Source organism: Numenius arquata, chromosome 15, assembly GCF_964106895.1.
Source record: "Numenius arquata chromosome 15, bNumArq3.hap1.1, whole genome shotgun sequence".
Lineage (NCBI taxonomy): Eukaryota > Metazoa > Chordata > Aves > Charadriiformes > Scolopacidae > Numenius > Numenius arquata.
Window position 1 is genome coordinate 1,871,288 of NC_133590.1, and position 22,976 is coordinate 1,894,263.

General features: G+C 51.5%; 1 protein-coding gene across 1 annotated transcript; it reads left to right on the forward strand.

The window, feature by feature from the left end:
• Positions 1-245: 245 nt before the first annotated feature.
• Positions 246-19,362, forward strand: ARHGAP19 (Rho GTPase activating protein 19). The gene is made up of 12 exons (XM_074159075.1): positions 246-274; positions 3,032-3,297; positions 8,555-8,635; positions 8,981-9,190; positions 9,640-9,866; positions 10,411-10,497; positions 11,456-11,521; positions 12,248-12,436; positions 14,066-14,164; positions 14,758-14,850; positions 15,332-15,400; positions 16,582-19,362. The coding sequence occupies exons 1-12, from the start codon at positions 246-248 to the stop codon at positions 16,636-16,638; spliced, it is 1,473 nt and encodes a 490-aa protein (XP_074015176.1). The 3' UTR covers positions 16,639-19,362.
• The last annotated feature ends 3,614 nt before the right edge of the window (positions 19,363-22,976 follow it).

A 22,976-nucleotide genomic window follows, 5' to 3' on the forward strand; every position in this document is an offset into this window, starting at 1 on the left:
CCGTTAAACTCCAGCTACGCAGCCTTTGGCAAGAGACATGAATCAATTTGTCCAGCTTTTCTTTTCTGTTTTGTCTCTGTGTGAAGGCTGATGCCCAGTGTGTGCCAAGGGGGCCTTTCAGACCCAATAATGCGCCCTTGTGTCTCGTAGCATGCGTGGAATTTGCATAGGCTGTGCTGGGACAGGCAGGTTTCTTTTGTTGCTGGAAACAAGGAGCAAGTTCTTTTCCCTGTCTCTGCTTCCTAATGCCTCTCCAAAAGCTCTCAGCACTCATGTAAGAAATTTACTTTTTTTCTATTTACTTTTGCATTAAATGTTGTTAAACTTTGTGCAACTTGTAAGGCTGGCTGTGCAGAGAAGTCACGTCAGTCAGTTCTAGTTGATGAAATTGTTTAATTTTCTTTCTCTGAATCTAGATATCTAATTGTCAGAGGGAGCAGATAATCTGTGATGCTTGATGTAACTGCTGCAAAGTATTTGCATATCTTCTCTGTGGGGAAACAAAACTGCTAGTGAGTGAATAACAGCGCACGGATCATTGCAGGCAGGGTCACTGGGCCCATACACTTGCTATTAACCCTTCTCAGGATCTGTATTGCCACCGAATCAGTTGTCATGGGTTTCAGGCAAAGGGCTTGCTCCACATTATGGGCAGAGCTGGCGCTCTGTTTGTGCATTGTAGCCCTCTGCAATGCGATGCGAATATGATCAGATCGATTGGCAGTTGCTTTTTTGGCGGCTGATGCTGAGCTGTGGCGTTTCGGGCTTGATTTATTGCAGATAACAAACTGCTGAAAATCCGACTGGGAGGTACGCGGGAAAATGTGGCCCCCATTTGGAGTCAGTGGCATGCTCGCTAGGCCACTCTGAGCCATGCAGCTGGGAGCCTTTAAGAGCTTTCTAAAATTTTAGATGGCCTGGCAGATTGCCTTGCAGTCTGCGTTGCAGACCTTCCTCCTCTCCATCCTCTTGGAGAAGTCTTTGACATCCGTGGAGAGCAGTGGCAAGGGGAGAGGGGGTTTGTACGGATTCTCACGATGCGGGTGTTGCCGAGAGCCTGGTTTCCTCTGACTTCCGCAAGAATCTTTCTCCTTGTGTAGTCTGAGTGCCAGCTTTCATTCTCTTAACTCTGATCACGCGTCCTGGAAATCACGCCAAGGTGGTCTTTCAGGTCAAAGATGTACGGCAGTATCTGGGATAACTGTTGGGTTCACAGATCCTGCATGGAGGTGGGCTGGAGTTGGGCGACTTGCCAGTATGTGCTTTGATATCCTCCCCTTCCTTAGCTGCTGTTGCTTCACATCAGAACAATAAGTTGCTCAGATCTCTGAACTAGTAGGTGAAGCTCTCTGTTTCTTGACCCGATGGATGCCCAGCGTGGTCCCAACACGGTGACGTGGCCTCCACTCCTCAGCCGAGAGGACAAGAGGAAGGTGCTCTGGTCTTCCGTGGGAGAGCCTGCTTTGGAGGGAAAGCCTTTGGTGGCCTTGGAGGTGATGAGCGTGCTTCCCCCCGGGTGCCACCACGCACGGAAGGGACTGACGCCATCCCTGATGCAGGAGCACAGCGTTTCTGTTACCTGCCCGCTTGGCAGCTGCTGTTGGGAAACGGAGTTCAGTGGGAGCTCACAGCTGAGGAGGGGTGTTGAAACAGTGGGAAGGAAAGTATTATCTACGAGTTCCAGAATGATGAAAGGACTGGGGAATGTCAGGCGGTGAAAGCACGCAGTGTGTGCAAGCTGGGTGGGTAGGCAGCCTCCAGCCAGAGCCCTGGAAGAACTGGCACACCAACTCACAGGGCTGGGCCAGCTCTTCTGAGCTGAGTGTGACATCGGGCAGTAACTTGTGACTGGGGAATAATGACACTAATCCTCACATTTAAGTAAAAGAGAGGCAGGAGAAGCAAGCTAGGCAACTGTAGCCTGTGGGCTTGACTTCAGAAGCTTCTTTGAAACAGTGGTGGGAAGATGGTAATGGAAGACCTAGAGGTAAATGGAAACTGGGATAAGCTTTAAGTATGAGCATTAAGTGCACTGATTAACCTGAGTTCTCTCTTTGATAACTCTTTATTTTGATTTTAGACATGGTAAATGTAGCTTACCTAACCTCTGATAGGGCTAAGTATCTGTCATAAATAACCCATAGCAGAGCAGTGTCTCAGATGCATCCCTTTTCCCATGCCACAGGAGAAGCTGTGAAATGGAGAAAGTAGGTGTCAGCAGAGAATAGGGAGGTCGGATAAAGGGGCAGCCTGAGGAAGAGGCGAGAACTGGATGAGCCAAAAAGAAATATATTAGGAGGAAGTTTACTAACAGTTCCTCAAGGACTGGTCTTGCGTGGCTTGTGCTATTACTGGTGGGTTCACACTCACTCCAGACTCAGACTGCATAGCTGGGCAGTCATCGTGGCTGGCAGAGAGCAGTGACCAAGAGCTGGTGGCTTGTCGCCTGTGAGCGTTTGACCGCATCCCCAGCAGAACTGCAGGTCGGTGGTGTTGCACCCTTATGATCTTAAAAACAAAGTCCCAGGACACTGAAACTTTCTATTTGTTGATAGGAAGGTGGTGATGCAACAGCAATGGGAACTGATGAGTGTAAAAGATTGGGTTTTAGACTTTCAGGTCATGGGGATTGAATTTCTGGGGAGGAAAGGAGACAGAACCAAACTTATTTATGACTGAGAGTGGTAAGTTAATGTAAAATATTGGATGTCATAGCTGCCTGAGCTAGTAGGATGTAGATATAGTGAAGGTTTTAGTTGGGTGTTGTCATGTGTTGCATATGTTACCATCACGTTACAGAGTGCTAGTCTGGGGCTGTGTTGTACAAACAGGCCAGAAATGTTTTTCCTCCGAAGGGAAATGTAACTGCGCTGTGCTGAACACCCACTGCAGACAGACAGTGCTGATGGTGTAGACTGGTAGCTCCTGTGTCAGCAGATGTCTCCTTCAGGGCAGACCAGCTGGCTCTAAAAAACAAAGCAATGAGGAGTTACGCTATTTTTTTTTTTTTTCTCCTTCCCTTTTTTTCCAGAGATGCCATCTGCAATTTTGTCATTTGCAATGACTCCTCCCTCCGCAGCCAACCCATCATCTTCAATCCTGACTTCTTTGTGGAAAAGCTACGCCATGAAAAACCAGAGGTGTTCACAGAGCTGGTAGTCAGCAACATCACCAGGCTCATTGACTTGCCTGGGGCAGAGCTGGCCCAGCTAATGGGAGAGGAGGACCCAAAGCTGCCTGGGGCAAACGGCACAGCCGCTGGATTTTTTCGTTCTCTGATGTCTCTGAAGCGCAAGGGTGAGTATGGCACGAGGTCTGGTGTCCACCTTTAGGGTGGTGCTGACTGTCATCATCTGTTACACATAGTTTACAAAACTTTCAGTGTAGACCTGTTGTTTTGAGCTTGTGCTGAATGCTTAATCATAGAATTCATAGAACGGTTAGAGTTGGAAGAGACCTTAAAGATCATCGAGTTCCACCCCCCCTGCCCTGGGCAGGGACACCTCCCACCAGACCAGGTTGCTCAAAGCCCCATCCAGCCTGGCCTTGAACACTTCCAGGGATGGGGCAGCCACAACTTCTCTGGGCAACCTGGGCCAGGGTCTCATCACCCTCACAGCAAAGAATTTCTTTCTAGTATCTAATCTAAATCTCCCCTCTTTCAATTTAAAACCATTACCCCTTGTCCTATGGCTCCACTCCCTGATCAAGAGTCCCTCCCCATCTCTCCTGTAGCCCCTTCAGGTACTGGAAGGCCGTTATAAGGTCTCCCCAGAGCCTTCTCTTCTCCAGGCTGAACAACCCCACCTCTCTCAGCCTGTCTTCACAGCAGAGGTGCTCCAGCCCTCGGAGCATTTTTGTGGCCCTCCGCTGGACCCATTCCAACAGGTCCATGTCCTTCCTGTGCTGAGGACTCCAGAGCTGGACACAGTACTCCAATAATAATAATACTGTAGGTTTGTAATCTCTGGGGATGCCAGCTCTAGAAAGGAGCAAAACAGAGGCCAGGAGGTTCATCCAGGAAATGCCCTGCCACTTCTACAGTACCCTGCTTCTGGAGGTTATTGCTGTGGTTTATGTCAGGTTGGCCTTGGTGGGTCTGCTGCTCGCTGTGCTCAGTGCAGCACAAACCAGAGACACAGCTTTGGTCCCTGGGTGTTTCTGGTCTGGCTCTGTGGGTAGCGCTGAGCTGGAGAGGGGTGCCTGAACAAGCTGCAGGTTCTTCCAGTACACACCAAGGTGTCCTTGTCTCTCTGCTTGTTTGTGTCCATGGTAGTCCATACTCCGTTTTCCTTAGCAATGGACTATCAGTAAAGGCTGAGAGCGTCAAGTTCCATGAAGAACAATAATGCCCAGGTTTTCCAGGCCATTGATTTCAGTCAGTGTCCCCTGTCTCCTTCAGCTGTTGTCCCAGCTTTCTGGAAGGTCTTGTCTGTGCAGCTCAGAAATCTGTAAACATCGTCCATCCGCATGCCAGTGCCGCTCTGATCCGCATCCCGATCCAGTGAGTCAGTGACAAAGCTCTGCAGGCTGACTCTGACCAAGCCCAGATGCAAAGCTGGGAGATGACATATTTCTCTTTTTCTCTGAGACAAACATTCAGCTGGAGTTTTCTTCCAGTAAACTGACAATTTTTATCTTCTCTTTCAAGTTCAGCTGTCTTGGTTATGAAACACTAGCCCCAGGCCCCTTCTCAGAAGTCTGAGATACGCTTTCGAACACAGTTGTCTTCAGATCCTCTCCTCTTCACTGGCTGGTATTTACCACTGTTTTCTTGTAACCAAAAGGCTGTTCTAGATATATGTTTGCCTTCTCCCACCTCTGCCCACATTCAAGGGGAGCCTGGTTCTCCTGAAAAGTTCAGTTAAACCTTTTCACTTATCTAGACAGAAACTGCTTCCATCTGGGCACCTCTCACATCCCTCGTCAGCTCTGGTTTCCTAGCTAGACTGGCTCTGCTGGCAGAGAAGCTGTGGGTAGCTGCCTTCAGATGTTGGCAGCCTGAGGTTGAACACTTCTAATTAGTCTTCCCCTTCCTTTGAGCAATTCCGCTATGGTGTTTATCTCTGAGAAGGGAGCTATCGCTATGTCCGAATACAGCTTTTTTCATCTTCAACTTTTATACAGTTTCTCTAAGTATTTTTGATTCTGCCAAACCTATTCCTCCATTGTGTTCCGTAAGGACAAGCTCTGCAGCCCCACTGCTCAGACTGAATTGTCTGCTGCTGGCTTCAGCCCTCCACTCCTGGCTCTATCCAGTGGAAACCCTGGTAGATACACTCACCCTGGGCTGGACAGCACTGCAAGGGAAAAGAAAGTACTGCAAATCAAGTCCTTCGGCTTCCTTAGGTGAGAATTAATCAATATTGCCATGACTTACCTTGCTGGTCCATAATAACAGGTCTTCACACTGCCCCCAAACTGCGGTTAGGCTGTGCCTCTTCCAGGAGAGTAGCAGGACACCTTAAATTCAGACACTTGCCACTTGGCAAACAGAAGCGAGTGAGTAACCAAGTTGAAAGCATTTTCCTAGCATGTTTGGAAACTTCCCTCTTCTTGTCAAAACCTTCTAGCAGGGGCTTGTGAGCCTTCTCTGGCTTGGGTTTTTTTTTTTTTTAATTATCTGTACTCTGCTGGAGCACTGCTCTTATCAGACCTGACGTCTCCTGCAAGCTCTCTTCCCCAAGGGCTCTGCCTTCCCCCATTCAGACTTCTCCATGGCCATGTGTCTCACTACAGCTACAGCTAGCAGATGTTTCCAAGTCTGCTGGCTGCACTCCCAGGCTGCAATGGCAGTGTCTCCCTGCATTGACAGGCACTGTCTGTGAACTCCTTGGCCAAACTCTGAGAAAAAGTAGTTTGTGCCTACAGAGAAAATCAGTTTCATGTACTGCGTGTTTCATCTTGGAGCCATCATTTGTTTTTCTTTATGTTATAGACCAGCTAGAACAAACAGGTTTTATTTCTTCAAAGCCAGAGGCCAAGGACCATAGAGCCGAGAGCTGATCGAACTGCAAATACTTACAACTCCTTTGAGCATCAGGAAACTCAATCTCATGCTGCTGCTTAGTTTCAGAAGCAATTGTACAATAACATCTAAGCCTTCGTAACTCAGCATCCATTCTCCAGACGCTTCTTTTGAGTTTCTTTGAGAATCAAATTCTCATTCAGATATCAACTTCTGACTTCAAAAGTAAATCGAATTTGTCAGGCCCTGCATGTCTCAAGATGTATTTTCCTCTTCCCTTCCTGGCCACTACTGATTCTATCTGTTGAATGTCTAATGAGTTTAGTTTTCTTCAAGGACAAGAATCTTTTGCCAACTGTTCTCTCCTTTTCCACTCAAGCCTTTCAGATCTTACGTGTGGATCAAGAGGTCACATTGCCCTCCTTTCTTCTGCAAGACTGAAGCACACGCTTTATCAGAGGGAGGTCAGAAAGTTCTTGATTTAACGGGAAGCTGGAGTTCCTGGTGGCTTACCATATATTTCAGAAGTCCTGGAAGAAAGCGGAACATTCTTCAGGCGGAATAAATTTAGTTGCATGGGAAGGCTGCTAGAGAACTGCACAGGGTTAACCAGGTCTTTCCCACATGCTGTGAGAATCAACACCACAGAGCAGTAAGATCTGTAGTACAACAGACCAAAAGCTTGTAAAATCAAAATGTGCTATGAGGGGAAAAAAAAAAAAGGCAAGAGAAAGCTTGTTGGGGAGATAACTTTTATCAGACCAGCCAATGCACGGCTTGGATTGCTGGGCTGTCGGCTATAACAATAAGGAGGGAAACCTTCAGCCACAGACAGCTGGGGTGCGAATGCCCAGCTTGACCTCAGAAGTGGCCCCATGCTCCTGGCAATCTGCTCATGGAGAAGAGAGGAATATTCTTTTCTTAAATCTGTTGGCTCTTTGAAGCCTAAGTGCAAGAGCAGGGCAAACCAGCTCCCTACTTGGTTCCAGTTCTCAGTCCCAGTCAGCGTGTTGTGGTACGGTCTATCCAGCATCTTGTCTCTAGCTGCAGTGAAAACATGCATTCATCCACTGCTCTGGATTGTTGTCAGTGAAGCCCCTGGGAGTTGCCTTAGCTTTCTGAGGGACAGAGCTTGCTGGCTGCATGTGTCTGATGGAAAAGCCACTCACCAGCAAGATTCCATTTATTAGAAAATACCGTCCTGCTGGACAACCACTCTCTTACCTGGGAATTCCCTCTCTGAACAAGAACAGTTTTCTGCATTGGTTCAACAAGTGCCTTTCAGTTAAATGGGCTTCTCATCTAATGCTTCCTTCCATGCAAGGATCTCAGCTCAGGTGCTTATATCTTCTTCTGGGGCTGTAGCCTGTGCTGAATGGAGTTCTGGAGCTGGCAGCTCATGCCTGATCTGTAACAGCCCCATGAGATGAAAGCAAACTCCAGGAGTGAGAGGAGCTGTCAGTGCTCCATATGGAGAAGGGCCCAGCTCCTTTCTTTGCCACTCTTCTTTTTTTCTAGCTCTTCCTTGTTCAGCTTTCATACTTTATTGTGCTCAGGCCAAGGCAGCTGGCATGGAAGAGAGATTCACTGGAATTAGGGAATTCCAGGGATTACCCATCCCTGAAAGGGGGGACAGCATGAGCCGGTTGGATCATGTCTGCTCTCCCCACTAGTGCTTGTTTCCCTCTCCTGTAAGTCTCATAGCTGCACATCTTCCTTCTGCTCCTCTCCATGTCAGGCCATAGTGAGGATTAATCTGGACATTCCATCCCAGGTGTGGAATGTGCAAATGTGGCAGCTGGGTAGTCCAGGCTATCACATCTGCTTTTCCCACTTTGCTGTTTCCGTAAGGTCCAGGCTTGCAGATGGCATGCCCTTTAAAACTGAAGCCTCTGTTCTGGTGTTGTTTTCTTTTCAGGAGCTAGAGAATGTTTGCTTTAGCTGACAGGCTGAGAGAGCTGGGGGTGTTCAGCCTGGAGAAGAGAAGGCTCCGGGGAGACCTCATAGCAGCCTTCCAATATCTGAAGGGAGCCTACAGGAGAGCCGGAGAGGGACTCTTTGTCAGGAAGTGTAGCGACAGGACAAGGGGTAATGGTTTTAAATAGGAAGAGGGGAGATTTAGATTAGATATTAGGAGGAAATTCTTTCCTGTGAGGGTGGTGAAGCACTGGAACAGATTGCCCAGGGAAGCTGTGGATGCCCCATCCCTGGAAGTGTTTAAGGCCAGGCTGGATGGGGCTTTGAGCAACCTGCTCTAGCGGAGGTGTCCCTGCCCAGGGCAGGGGGGTTGGAACTCGATGATCTTTAAGGTCCCTTCCAACTCTAACCATTCTATGATTCTATAAAAACTGTAATTAAGCTGAGGTAAGAAGCAGGATGATGAAGCCGTTGTAAGTACAGCATGGTGAGATGCAGCGACTTATTTGGGAGTGCTTGTGATATTTCACATCTGTGGGGGTCCTTGTGACCTGCACCCTTAGCGTTTTGGGGCACTGGTCTTTGCGTGCTGAGATCCTGTTCTTTGGATCACTTGCCTCTGGCTGTTGGGGTCTGAGCTGCCTGAACACGTTATCTTCTGTTCTGCAGAGAAAGGCGTGGTGTTTGGCTCACCACTGACAGAAGAAGGCATTGCGCAGGTCTCTCAGCTAATCGAGTATCTGCACAAAAGTAAGTACCTCTGTCTTTCTGCCCTCCTGTCCCAAGGGGTGTCTTTCTGGCCCACCTGAGGTCTCTGGTGCAGAGAAAGTGAAAAGCTCTGAGCTCTCCAGCAACAGGAGTTTGGGGCTGGACTAGGCAACTGTTCCCCAGAACTGCCTACCAGATATGTTAATCTCTTTCCCTCTGTGCATGGACTTTTTCTACTGATGGGAGCCAGCTTGAAGTCATGTCTCGCAGTGCAGCTCACTGAGGTTTGCTGTCAAGCTCCGGAAAGGGGAGGGAACTTCCTTACTAAGAAGATGGGAATCAGCCTCTGATTAATCAGTGGCCTTTTTTCTTCCCTCTGCCGAGCAGATCTAAGAGCAGAAGGCTTGTTTCGGGTGCCAGGCAACAGCATCAGGCAACAGATCCTAAAGGATGCTTTAAACAGTGGTACAGATATTGACCTGGACTCCGGAGAGTTTCATTCCAATGATGTGGCCACCCTGCTTAAGATGTTCCTGGGTGAATTACCAGAGCCACTGCTGACACACAAGCACTTCCATGCCCACCTCAAAATTGCAGGTGAGTGAGCAACAAGAGGCAGTGATGAGCAGAAGGAAGGGAGCCAGTCTCTCAGAAAGCTGGTAATGCTACAAAGCTGCACGCTGGGCTGCAGAAGTGTAATACTTAAAGGCAGGGTAACCTGGGTGTCCATCTGTTTTAAGCCTGGGGGGTCTCCTGAGCTGAGGTGTGGTTTCTATGTAGTTAATAACTGTTATTAAACTACCTTACGTGAACTTCCTCCGTCTTGCCTTCAGCCCATCACAACTCTGTGTTGTCCTGTGGGAGGAGAACCACAGATTAACGCATCAGTTGGGGAGTCGGGGAGCTGGTGGGAGGGAGACGAAGGGTCAGGAACTATGCAGGAGTTTGGAGGAGATCTCCGTATGGAGACGGCAGGGTAACTGGTTGCAGTAGGCTGCTGTTAGGGAAGATCATGTATGTTCACGTTCTGCCTTGTGATTTGGCAGACTTGACGCTGTTTGATGAGAAGGGGAATAAGACCAGCACTCCAGACAAAGAGCGTCAAATTGAAGCCCTCCAGCTGCTGTTTTTGATCCTCCCTGCGCCCAACCGCAGTCTGCTCAAACTGCTGCTGGACTTACTCTACCAGACCGCCAAGAAGCAGGACAAGAACAAGATGTCTGCCCACAATCTTGCCCTCATGTTTGCACCCCACATCCTCTGGCCCAGAAATGTGAGCGATGCCTCAGTATCTGCGGGTGGGATATTGCAAGGCAGAAAGCAGCGGGCTGGCAGGCCAGCAGCGGAAGAACCGAGATGGGAAGACTAAGTATTGATACTGTGATGTGAGGTTGGAGGCTGGGATGGTGAGGTGGAGCTTCCTGGCAGGACTCGGTCCTAGTGTTCAGTCCAGACCTGCCGTTGGTCTCATTTGCAACTGATGCTTCATCTTTTTTCAGTAAAATTGAAAGCGCAGCACAGTCCAACTTCTTTTAAGAATCACGACACCAGACAAACCTTGCAGGTCTTTCTGCAAGGTTACTTGTGCAGCTGATGAACTGTTTGGACCCAGAGTTGTCTGGTTGTCCTTTTCTCAGAGCAGCTTTGACTGTGAGCTCTGCTTGTTGGTGTGCTGTGAGCCCTGCCTGCCTGTCTCCTCAGATCAGGTCTCCAGCTGAGGCACTGTGTGTCTCTGTGTCCCAGAGACGGGATGGGCAGCAGAGACCCTTCCTCCTCCCTTCCTAACCATTGCCCCTTTGGCTGTGTCCCTTTGCCAGGTGACAGCAAATGACCTTCAGGATAACATCACGAAGCTAAACAATGGAGTGACCTTCATGATCAAACACTCTCAGAAACTCTTCAAGGTAAGTGCACTTTGTGGTCTTGCTCTCCCTGCCCCTTCCGCAGGAGACTGGATGCCTCTTGTCCAGACAGCTCCCAGGTTTCCAGTGTGTATTCTGGGTGCTCTCTTCTGCGGTAGGAGAAGGAGGATTTCTACAAGAAACTGTTCCTTTAGTGACTAGGGAGGAGGTCTTTGCTGGGCAGGTGGCCCAGGAGGAGGAAGGCAGCCTGGAGGTGGCTTTGCCTGGGCAGGTCAGGAGAAGCACGGTGCAGTGTAACACCACCCTCTGCTGGGCACCCAGGACCCACTGCCCGCCTGGGAAACCTGGCTCCTTGGGGCAGGTAGCCACCAGGCTGCCCTCGAGTTCCGGCAGGGTAAGGAAACTGAAGGGGCTTGTCCTGGATGAGTACTGCCAAGAGCTGAATACCTTATACGGCGGGTCATTTTGTTGTGAACTTCTCTGCAAGTTGTAAACAACGCACGGCGGTTACAAGCACAGCCTGCAGTCTTGGGCTTCTGTCTAGCTCAGAGTGGGGTGCTCTCGGGTGTGTGGGGCTGTCTGCAAGTTTTCCCAAGAAAGTGTTTCTGCAACAGGCGGTCTCTTGACTTCGCAGGGCCTTCCTGGTGGCTGTAGGCATCTGCTCTCTGCAAAGAGTGCTCCCACAGAAGGTTCCCTTCCTGCCCTCTTTGTCAGGCCCCTGTTTGGTCAGCTCAGAGCTGGGGGAATTGCTCAGAAAAAGTTCCCGTGGAATCTTGCTCTTACTCTGTGTTCCACTTGTGCTGGTTGCCTGCGTCAAAGGGAAACTATGAACAGGGACTGCGCTGGGGACATGAAATCCCATTGTCTGCCCTAACCGGATGAGTCTTGATGGAAATGGCTTGTGTGGTATGATTGAAGAGCAGCTCTTGCTGGGACCACTCTTGCCCCTGGGCCAAATATTCTAAACGTACACATGGCATTTCTCTGCTCATCCTCACAGGCCCCAGCGTACATCCGAGAGTGTGCCAGGCTGCACTATCTGGGATCCAGAGCGCATACATCAAAGGTAAGGCCAGCAAATGCTGCGCCTGCCCTCCAGGAAAGGGCAGAGGCGATGTTACTATGAAGGGGTCCTTGTGAGTGAAGGAAGCTGAAAACAAACCAAGTCACGAAATAGGATCTGTCAGAGAGCAGGAGTGAGGGAACCATATGGTGTGGTAGTGCAGGCGGCTGCATTAGGGAAATTGGGCAGAGTTGAAGCATCTGTTAATCAAAAGCAGAGGGAAAGCTACCAGTCCCTGTTTAGCAGCAAACCTGCTCCCTGTGCCCAGTACATGCAGCACCTGCTCCTTCATGGGGTTTGCCTTCCAAACAGACAGACGCGCCTGCTGCCGTGGCCAGGCTGCTTGGAAAAGGGGCTGGGATAAAGGCTACTTGCTGCCACCGGGACAAGGTTTGTCTGTGCCTTGCCAGCAAATGATTCCCTGCAGAAGGGAAGATGCAGAAGAGGGAAGATGCATTGCAAAGGAGCTGCACTGACCCTTCTCAAGCCTGGAAGGGCTTCTGCAGCTGGCATCCGGGAGGGGAGGGAAGAAGCAATGGGGTCACCTTTGTGTTGCTGTCACCTCTTCCTGGCACAGGGCCTGCTGGTGCAGTGCTGCTGCAGAGGGGTAGGGAAAGCACAGAATTCACTGGGGTTGAGGCAGCTCACGAGACTCTTCCCAGCCTGGCTCAGATGGGTGGCTCATTTGGATTAAAGCATGGCAAACGACTGCTGTCTCCACTTTCCCAGGACGACCTGGATTTGCTGACGTCTCCTAGCTCCAAAGAGCTGCAGCCCCTCAAGTCTCAGAAGCGAAGCCGGCTGGACACTTGCCATCAGGAGGAGACCCAGCAGCGCACGGAGGAGGCACTGAAGGAGCTCTTCCGCCATGTCCACAATATGCCTGACTCTGCAAAGAAGAAGAAGCTTATCCGGCAGGTAGTGTGGGGAGGAAAAAGATATCTTTGGGGCACAATCCTGGGCACGGGGCTAAAGGCAGGGCCTGCTTGAGAGCTGCTCCTTGTCCTGGGCAGGCTGGGGAGAGTGGGCTTTGTAAGAGGCAGAGCTGTAAGAAGGCAGGGGAGGAGGAGGCCTATCCGGGATGTGGCTGACAGTGGAGCTTGCTGCACCAACCTGTGCTTCGAGCTCTCTGTTTTCCAGGCCAAGGACTTGCCAGCCAGCAGTTCCTCAGTATTGATCGTGGCCTTGTTGAGCTTCCTCCCTCAGAAAGGGAAAAGTCCTGTTCCCTCTTGCCTGTGGGGAGTGGACAAACTGGTCTCCTCTTGGTCCGGTGAGCGTTCCCAGCCAACCTGCTGCTCCAGAGAGACTGGGCAGCATGGTCAGCACCAGTCTTGGCTGCCAGCCTCCAGCTCCTGTCCAAACCCCTTTCTGCTCCAACAGTTGGTGCTTTTGGCTAACCTGGTAGCTAGCACAAAGCAGCCTCACACCTGAGCTCCATGTAATCCTGGGTGGGAGATGTGGCCCTCCTCTGTTTTCTTATTGAGAGCACCATCAGCAAGTTTGCAGATGACACCAAGCTGTGTGGTGTTGTCGATACACCGGAGGGACGGGATGTCATTCAGGGGGATCTGGACAGGCTGGAGAGGTGGGCCCAGATGAACCTCATGAGGTTCAACAAAAGCAAGTGCAGGATTCTGCACCTGGGAAGAAACAATCCTCAGTATAAATACAGCCTGGGGGATGAGGTATTAGAAAGCAGCCCTGAGGAAAGGGACTTGGGGGTGCTGATGGACGAGAAGCTGGACATGAGCAGGCAATGTGCTCTCGCAGCCCAAAAGGCCAATCACATCCTGGGCTGCATCAAAAGAAGTGTTGCCAGCAGATCCAGAGAGGTGATTCTGCCACTTTACTCTGCTCTGGTGAGACCTCACCTGGAGCACTGTGTGCAGGTCTGGAGCCCTCAATATAGAAAGGACATGGACCTGATAGAGCGGGTCCAGAGGAGGGCCACCAAAATGATCAGGGGGCTGGAGCACCTCTCCTATGAGGATAGGCTGAGGGAGCTGGGGTTGTTTAGCTTGGAGAAGAGGAGGCTCCGGGGAGACCTCATAGCGGCCTTCCAGTACCTGAGGGGGGCTACAGGAAGGCTGGGGAGGGTCTGTTTCCAAAGGCCTGCAGTGACAGGACGAGGGGCAATGGTTTTAAGCTGGAGAAGGGGAGATTTAGATTGGATATTAGGAAAAAATTCCTTACCATGAGGGTGGTGGAACACTGGAACAGGTTGCCCAGGGAGGTGGTTGAGGCCCCTTCCCTTGAGATATTCAAGGTGAAGCTCGACGAGGCCCTGGGCAACCTGGTCTAGTAGGAGGTGTCCCTGCTGACTGCGGGGAGGTCGGACTAGATGACCTTTGGAGGTCCCTTCCGGCCTGGACCAATCTATGAATCTATGAATCCCTGCAGCTCTGAGCTGCTCTTCCCTCTTGGGGTGTGAAGGAGCCAAGCTGCGGTCTAGGCAGTGGGCAGTTGGTAGAGCAGCACGCAGTAGCAAGGGAGGGGTGTAACTGTACAGTAACCATGTTAACATACTGCCCGCCTGTTTCCTCCTAGTTTAATAAGCATCCTACAGCTCTCACTCCTGGCTCTGATGTACCCACATCCCCAGCACCACGACGCACCCGCTCGCGCTCTTTCAGCGGCCTCATTAAGGTAAAGGCAGCCTCTGACCCATGCTCTCTGCTGTGAGACTCTGATCTTGCTCTCTGCTTCTGCCTTGCCCTGGCTTGAATGAGGCCGTCAAAGCTGGGGACCGTTCAAAGTATTGGCTGCCAAAGAACACAGATCCACTGAGGACAGAAAAAGCAGCACAGTGAGAATAAGCCTTGTTATTCTAAAGTGTAATTATCTATGAAATGCGTGTCTGTAGGATCTCTGCATGTTTCTGAAGGATTGGCTGCTGCCTGAGATGAGATGAGGACCGATGGGGAGCAGGTTGTGTAGTCGAGCCTGTTAGCGCAGGTGTTAGCACACCGGAGGCTGCCTTACAGCAGCACGTTCCTGCTTCTGCCAGGCTGGGCTCCCGGCCAGGCCTCGGGTCAGCTCCCAAACCCTTTATGATCAGGCAGGCTCAGCCTAGTGGCATGGTATTTCAGGTGGTTCTGCTTTGCAATCTTTGTCCCAGCTTGGCTTCCTTTTTTCTTTCCCAGCATTCAAGTGCTTACCAGCAATGCATCCTGCTCCTTCCTTTTCTTTTCCCCTTTGTGCTCTAAGCACTAGCCAACAGCCCTCTCTTCTTACGGCAGCGGAAAGTTTTGGGAACCCCGGTTATCCTGGAGAGGAAGAGCAGGGATGCTACACCAGAGCCTGAGCGAGTCAGCAAAGAGAATGTCCACCTGGTAAGAGCTGCTCCCAGCGCCGCTGAAGCTGCTGGTGGGGGAGCATGTGGGGGGAGTTTAAGTGCAACTTGGGTACTCATTTCGGCGATCCTTGGGGGACTGCTCGCTGTTCTCTTTCCAAGAGAAGGTTTCCAAGTTTCTCCTGTATGATCAAATAAGGTCTTAGGAAGCTGTTTTGAGAGCAGAGCAGATGACAAGGGCAGCATCGGGACAGGGGTGGCAGCACGGGGCCTCCACTCCAGTCTTGTCCCTCTGGCTGTCTTTCTGCCCTGGGGCATTGGCTTGTGCCCCCTTCTTTCTCTCCCACGCTCCTCCACAAGTTTTCCAGAGCCTGCTGCCTGGTAGGGCTGTCCCATGCCCCAGACAAACCAAGAGTGGATTTGGGTGGTAGCTGCTCTCTGGTGGTACAGGCTGCTCCCAGGGAAGACTGTAGATGCCACTCCATCCCCTAACCCTATTCCTGTTCCCCTCTCTTGTCCAGTTACAGAAATGTGGATCTCCAGCTCATGTGTCCCAAGTGAAGCTGAAATCTTTGGAGGGCCGGAAAGAGGTGAGACAAACACGTGCCCATTCTCCTTCCTGTGGGGAACCTGGCCTGCTGGGCTCTGAGACCTGCAGAGGTGATGGCATGCGTGCAGGGCTCTGTGACAGCTGTGGTCCCCTGGCTTGCAGCAGCCTGCTCCATGCCCAGCTGCAGGCACTTGGCACACTGGAAGGCTGGGTTGGAAGGGTTTCACCCAAGCGGGTGTGTACGGCTCTTCTACCTGTGAACGGGCAGGTGGCTGGCACAGGAGGCAGAGGGAAAATGGCATCATGGGGGTGTGCTAACAGCCTGTCAGGGTGGCATTGGGACAAGAAATTGGTCCAGCCCAAGACCAACTGCCATGTTTGTCCCTGCCTGCTCACTGCCTCGTGTCCAGTGCCCTGCTTTGGGAAAAAGTGTGGGAGGCAGACTCCAGTAGGGAGTCCTTGCAGGAGGAGGACAGCACATCAGCCTTTTCTTGCATGACATTCTGTGTCTCAAGCATTGCAGAATGATATGGGGTTGGAAGGGACCTCTGGAGGTCATCCAGTCCAACCCCCCTACCAGTGCAGGTCCACCCAGAGCAGGTTGCCCAGGAACGTGTCCAGGTGGGTTTTGAATGTCTCCAGAGAAGGAGACTCCACCACCTCTCTGGGCAGCCTCTTCCAGTGCTCTGCCACCCTCACAGGATAGAAGTTCCTCCTCATCTTTAGATGGAACTTCTTATGTACAACTTTTTGCCTGTTCCCTCTTGTCCTGTCCCTGGGCACCACTGAAAAAAGACTGGCCCCATCCTCCTGACACCCACCCTTTCAGTATTTATAGGCGTTGATCAGATCCCCCCTCAGTCTTCTCTTCTCCAGACTAAAAAGACCCAAGTCCCTCAGCCTTTCCTCATCAGAGAGATGCTCCAGGCCCCTCATCATCTTTGTAGCCCTCTGCTGTCCCCTCTCCAGCAGTTCCCTGTCCTTCTTGAACTGGGGAGCCCAGAACTGGACCCAGTGCTCCAGATGGGGCCTCCCCAGGGCAGAGCAGAGGGGGAGGATGACCTCCCTCCACCTGCTGGTCACACTCTTCCAGATGCCCCCCAGGATGCCATTGGCCTTCTTGGCCACAAGGGCCACATTGCTGGCTCATGGGCATCCTGTTGTCCACCAGGACTCCCAGGTCTTTTCAATTCATTCAGTTGCTCTAATTCTCTGCTCCAGGAATCCTGTAGACGCATGCGAACCCACCTGCTTTCCAAGGATTCGTCATCCCTCTGAATGGCCTCGCACCAACGCATGGGTGGGGAACGCCCAGCCTCGCAAGCTGTGAATACTGTGCTGCACTGAGAGGGGAGTGCTGCAGGCTCACCGCAACCCTCACCAACACGGCAGCGCTCTTGAAACCTGACCTTGCACAGACTGCAGGGACTTGTTTCTTTCTGTATATAAATTATATTTCATTCTACTATGGGGCAAACCACTATCTAACCAAAATGTGTGCAGCATGTCTGACCTGCTGGCTCTGGGAAGAGCTGGAGTGCTTGCTTACAAGGAGAGCCCTTTGCATTGCGGTGCCATTTGCACTCCCAGCTTTCTCTGCAATGTTGCTAGGTTGTATTTTTTGGCTTTTCTGCTCTGAGTTTTTAACGCATTGTCTTGTTTTTGCTCCCTCCCTTCTGTTAGCAGTGAGAACGATGGACTCCAACCTTCACCCACATCCCGATAGCTAACCTCACCTCCAGGCCTCCTCTGCAGCCATGCCCTCCTCTGCTTCCTCTGGGTTCCATTTTGCCCTGCTGTCCCCAAAGGGCTGGAGCGCACAAACGGTACAGAGCACAGGATGGGCCTGGGAGAAGTGGAGAGGGTTTGGGTGCCATCATTTCGAGTGGGGCCAGCGTAAAGCAGCTTCCCCAATAAACTCATCTCTCTGTTTCAGCTTGAGCTGGAGGCAGTCCTTGCTCACTACCTTGGTGTTTCCATGGCACATCTCTGCCTGGCGAGCAAAGAGTGCCTCTGGCTTGTGTTTGCCCCGGGGGTGCTAAGCTGAGCGGGGCAGGAGGCTGGCAAAGGCTGTCTGGGGCAGGACAGCTCGGGCTTTGGCAGCTGGGGTGTCTGGAGTGGGCGGTCTTGTGGCTGTGTGTGCAGCATAGGAACAGCATGAGAGGTGAGAGAGGCCATTTGTGATCTGCTGCGAACGGTGCCAAAGGCTTTGGCTTAAGATATCTGGATGGCTGATCAGGCAACTGCCTGGTTAATCATTAAAATGGGGGAAAGGGCTGGAGCTGGGTTCAGCTCTTTGGCCTGAGCTGCAGAAATGAGATGAAACCACCTAGATGCGGGATAAACCTCCATCACAGCTGGCCAGTGTCAGCTGTCTTGTTAAGCTAAAGTGCTGCAATAAGCCAATCTTGCCAAGTACCTGTCTGCAAGCACACCAGGGTAGGAAACACACAGGGTCACCACTGTGAAATAAAGATTTAATCAGCTGGGGAACCCATCTAAACACTTCTCAGCCCTTCCCGGCGAAGCAAATAATCTCTGGAATCCAATTATAATTGTCTTCTAATCTTTAAGAACCAGCAGCTGGCAGTAGTTAGAGCTCTGTCCTTGACAGCTTTCTGAGACAACTGGTGGCAGGAGGTGTGAATATCGGGATGTGAGCAGGGAGTTCAGTCCGACTGGGTAGAGCTGTCAAAACAGGGCATCGGAGCCCTGTGCAGCTTAACTGGAATTTGTCAGGCTTTTTTTTTACTGTGGGGTTTGGTTTTTGTTTTTTTTTTTTTTTTTATTATTTTGTTTTGTTTTGGGTTTTTTTTGAGATACAAAGCTGTGTTCCTCATGCTGCTCTGTCTAAAGGGATGTTCCTGGTAATTTATTGGGGGTGCCTGTCCCCAGTCTGACCCCAAATTGGAGGAGCTGCTTTGGAAACGTAGGGAGTAGTGGGGCTGTAGATGTGTGAGTTGGGAGTTGCTGGTGTTAGGAGCCTCTGTCGCAGCAAAGAAAGAGCTGTGGTTCCTCAGGGACTGGGCAGGCGAGGATGCTGTGAGGAAGGGCAGAGGCTGTTTGCTGTGGTAGTTGTATGTGCTTTTTGGATGTGTCTGTAATCATTCCCTCCAGAGGCTGAAGCTGTCTAAGTGCTCTTCTCCGAAGGGCACAGCGTGTTTTGCTGACTGCACTTTTCTACCCTGCCCCTGCAGCCCGCTGTCAGCAGAGACCTGGGGATCTCGGCTTTGCCTCGGAACAGAGATGAGGCAGAGCCAAAGGTTGAGCGGCAGCGCACGGGGAGCTGGGTCTGATCCTCCTCCATCTGCTCTTACTCGTATTGGGGGTGGTTGCTGGGTGAAGCATTTGTTTATCCCATCCCTCCCCTCCCTGTTGCCCCTCACTTACTCGGGCATGTATGTCTGGATTGGTGTCTGCTTGGCAAGGCAATCTTGTTCCTAAGGCTAAATGCACTGCTCCCCTGTAGATGAGAGGAACATAACTCTGCTCTCCGCTGATTCCCCCTTACTGATGGCTTATAGCTCAGGGACTCTGGTTTCTGGCACAGCTGAGATTTGCTTAGCTCTAAGAAAAATTATCTATGGGGCGTCAGCCTGGCGTTCTTTATGTCTTCCCTGCCAAAGGGCTGGGTGCAGTCTTCAGAGGGGGCAGTCCCAGGAGGGGTTCGGTGCCCTGGGCTGTCCTCCCTGTGCTGAGGATGGTGGTGGCTGACGGATTCTGTCTCTAGGACCCTTGGCTTTTACAGTCCCAGCATGTTCACGCTATCTCACAGGAGAGGGGGAGTTTTAGTTATGCTTGGATGTGTCTCGTTTGTCTGCCCTGTGCAATGACTCACAAGGATGATTCCTCCCAGAGCAGCCACTAACTGTTCCCAGAGTCTATCATTTCCAAAGTATTTTTAATCTTTGTCCTTATTTATATATGCTATGTATGTACTGTTTCAGACTGTTGCCTTTCTGTGTGTTCATGTGAAAACCCCATATTAAATGCTTTTATTTTTAGTGGTTTTGCTCAGTGGCTTAAGCAGTTTCATTGGACAGCGTGGACTTGGTGGTGCCTTTAAAAGGAAGGAAGCGTCTGCTTAGAACCCCAGAGCTCCTACCCTGAAGTGTGGGGGTGCATGGTGAGGCGCTGCCCGCCTGCAGGGATGGCACTGGCCTCCCATGGCACCAGGGCTTGTTGCCTCTCTGGGATCCTGGTGTGATGCAGGGTCCCCAGGCAGGCTGTCTTTCCCTTGGAGGTATGAAGTTGGACCTCTTCTTTTCCTGTCTTCCCCCAGCTGTCATCCAGGGTGATGGGAAATCAGGTTTACAAAGAGCACTTTATATAAATAATGGATCAAATGAATACATTTTTCTCTGTAGAACCATTCTTCTCTCAGCTGCCGAGGGAGGATGATTTCTGCTTGCATTTTCTTTTCCTCCTTCTTAATAATGGCGTCTCAGATTTTATGCAGATGATTTCTCTGTGAAGTTCTTCTGCGTTTGAAATGCCCTGGGCTTGCCTGCCGTGGCTCAGACGCTCATTAACATCCTCTCCCTGCGATTGAAAAACAAGCAGGAGAAGCGAGCGGGGCGGTACGTTTGAAACCAGGGCTGCTTTCCTGCAGGGTGAGCTTCAAGCGGGCCCCGTTCTCCTGCGGAGCAGCAGGCGGGTCTCATGGGAACGGTGGGTCCCGTCTCCCTGGAGCTCGGGGAGCCGGAGGGGACGGCCACGGGAATCCGTAGAGACATTTCTGGTCTTGAACATGTTAAACAAAGGGATGCAAAAACTCACAATAGCTATTTTGCATACTGCAAACCCAAATATCGCCTCCCTGATAAGCTGTGATTCCAAGTGACAGCTTTATGTTACTTGCATAATTTTAAAAATGAATACTTTTTAGCCCCTGAAGCCACAACCCCGGCGCTTGGGCTTGGCTGCACGTGGAAGGGCAGCGGTCACTGGGCCCAAACGCTGGGTGAAGGTACGTGTCCAGAGGGAGACGGCTCAGCTTTCAGTGTGTTTGCTTTGGCCTGTTGGTGTTCCTGCACAGCAGTGGCCTTACAAAGCAAACAAGCAGCGCTCATCCTTCATTCCATTAAACAGTTTTTATCTCAAATTGCACAGCACAGACTTGCAAATAAGTTCTGCGGAGTGTCACCGCTATCTAAATCCATTTTTGCAAGTTGTCTTGATTTTTTTTTTTTTTTTTTTTTTTTTTTTAGCTGTTCTGCCCTGGTTCGGAGTTTAAATAAGATATTTTTTCCTCTCTTAAATTATCATGTGTGGCTGGGAGCTGTCATGCTGCTGCTGCGTCTCACTGCCTAGGGCAACAGTGTAGACAAAAACCATGAGTACTGCTAGCGATAGATGTTGGCACCAGCCAGACCAGTTATCGTGCTTCACAATCTCATTGGCTTGGATTAACTAATATTTTTTCACGGAGTGAATAAATTACCATGTTTAGTTCTGTTTGCTCATCCCCTCGGCGAGGGTTTCATGCTGAAGCTCATGAATTGTGCAAGCGCGTAGGTGCCGAGATCTCCATGCTGGGTCCCGCGCTGGTGCTGAGGACCAGGGTGGAACCTCTGCTGGCACCAACTCTCTGGCCCCATCCCGCTCCAGCCCAGCTTTTGTTCCTGGGAAGTGCCCGCACGTCAGGAATGCGATGGGGTTGTTTCTGGGCTCCCGTGTCTTGGTGTAAGGAGAAGCTGTCACCAGCTGGGACATCACTGGGTGAGGTTCAGATTACTTCCCAGCACTGGGTCTTTGAGGCGCTGGTCCCAGTCTGGGGCAGGGGGAGCAGAGCTTTCCTTTCCCTGCTGAGTCCCAGCCGGGGTGGGCATTACTGTGCTCCCACCTCTCCCAGATTAAACCAGGCTCCTCTCCCGAGCTCGACCAGCCTCCCCTGCCTTCCTGCTGGGAAGAACTGACAAATCCACCACCCAGCCTTCCCATGATTTGAAGCCCGGCTCCTTTGGCACCAGAGAAAAGGTCCGAGTCCCTCTTCATCCTCTCTACTTCTGGCTGCAGCTCCTGCGCTGCTGGGGCTGAGAATCGGGATGAACGGAGGTGCAAAGCCCACCCTCTTCCCCCCGGCCATCGCGGCTGGGTGTAACTGGGTGCGCGCACAAGTCTATGATGTTGGGGGTGTCTGGGTTGGCCTTGAGGTTGTTTTAGGGTTTGTTTCTTCCAACCTTTTTCCCTTGCAAAGCCTGAGCCTTGCTCCCCTGGGGCGGGAGGACGGGCAGGCAGCCGGCTCAGGAGCAAAGCTCCTGAGCCGGCTGCCTGCCCGTCCTCCCGCCCCAGGGGAGCAAGATCTCAACAACCCTCTTGCACAAAAGCCTCTGGCTCCATTGTGCCTCTCCAAGGCCGTTCTGCAGCAGCAGCGCAAGAGGGGGCTGGCAGCACACGCTCCGGGACGGGACCCCCTGCCTGTCCCACAGTACTTGGGGGGGGGGGGACAGGACAGGGCCAGATGTGCCGGTGAGGGGGGACAGCAGGCTTGGAGATGCCTAGTTCTTCCTCCTTGGATATATCTGGGGGATGGAGGGGGTGTAAGGGCTATCACTAAGGCCAAGAAGAACATCAAGAGCGCAGAGAAGGCTGTTGGAAGGGACTGGGGAGGGATGCCCTCTTACAAAGGACAAAAATCACCTCTCCAGGTAGCCCCCACCATGGTCTTCCGGTTCCAGTGAAGGTCCCTGCCCACACCTGAGGCTGAGCAGAGTTGTCACAAGGCAAGCTAAACCCTTTCCCTCTCCTTCAAGTTATTTTTGGCTACCGACATCCTCTTGCCACCCTTCAGAGCCAGACCTTGGTGGCCAGTCACTCGGGCTCATACCTCTGGGGCTGCTGCTCCTTCCTGCAGCGGTTGCATCCTGAAAGTGCCTCCTCTACTATGGGGGTGACGGAGGCAAAGTGGGACTGGAACCAACTTCCCCCTCCCATGTCGTGCAGGATCTGACTTTCTTGCAGCCCCCGGTATCTTGTAACTCCGGAAGGGCTTGGTGAGGAGGAGTGAGGACGAGGGGACACACGCTTGTAACTGTGGGACCGGCAAGGTGCGACCGTGGAAACTCTGAGCCTAAGCGGGCACACAGCTTATTGATCGCATCCCAGCGTGGAACCGGCCACCAGCTAGCCATAAATATGGAGCAGGGGCAAGCTTGTTGGCACCCAGGGCATCTTCGTTAATAAAATCGGGACAGAGTCGCTGCCTCCCTCATCCACCAGGCTGAGACACTCCTTATTTTTCAGGTTAGATGGTTTCCCAGCTCAGGGATGTCAGTGCAACGGGGATTGCAGTAAGGCAGAAGGGCTTGGTGGGAACAAGACCTTGGGAACAATTCCTCCAAAAACAAAGCCCGGTGTCTCTGCTCACCCCACAGCCAAGGTCATCCGCTGAATCCTGAACACCCACCTGCTCCTACTGGGAGGCAGGGTTTTATGGCAGAGGAGCTGCAGTTTATGGCACCGTGGAGAAATACGCTGGATGCGCTTGGCAACAGCAAATGGAAAGTTAGTCTATTAAACAGTAAATTATCCCTCCAATGTATCTTCACTGAGGAGGGTTAATGAGTGGCTGCAGGCAGAGCGAGCGGGGGAAGAGCGTGTGTGTACGCGCAGCG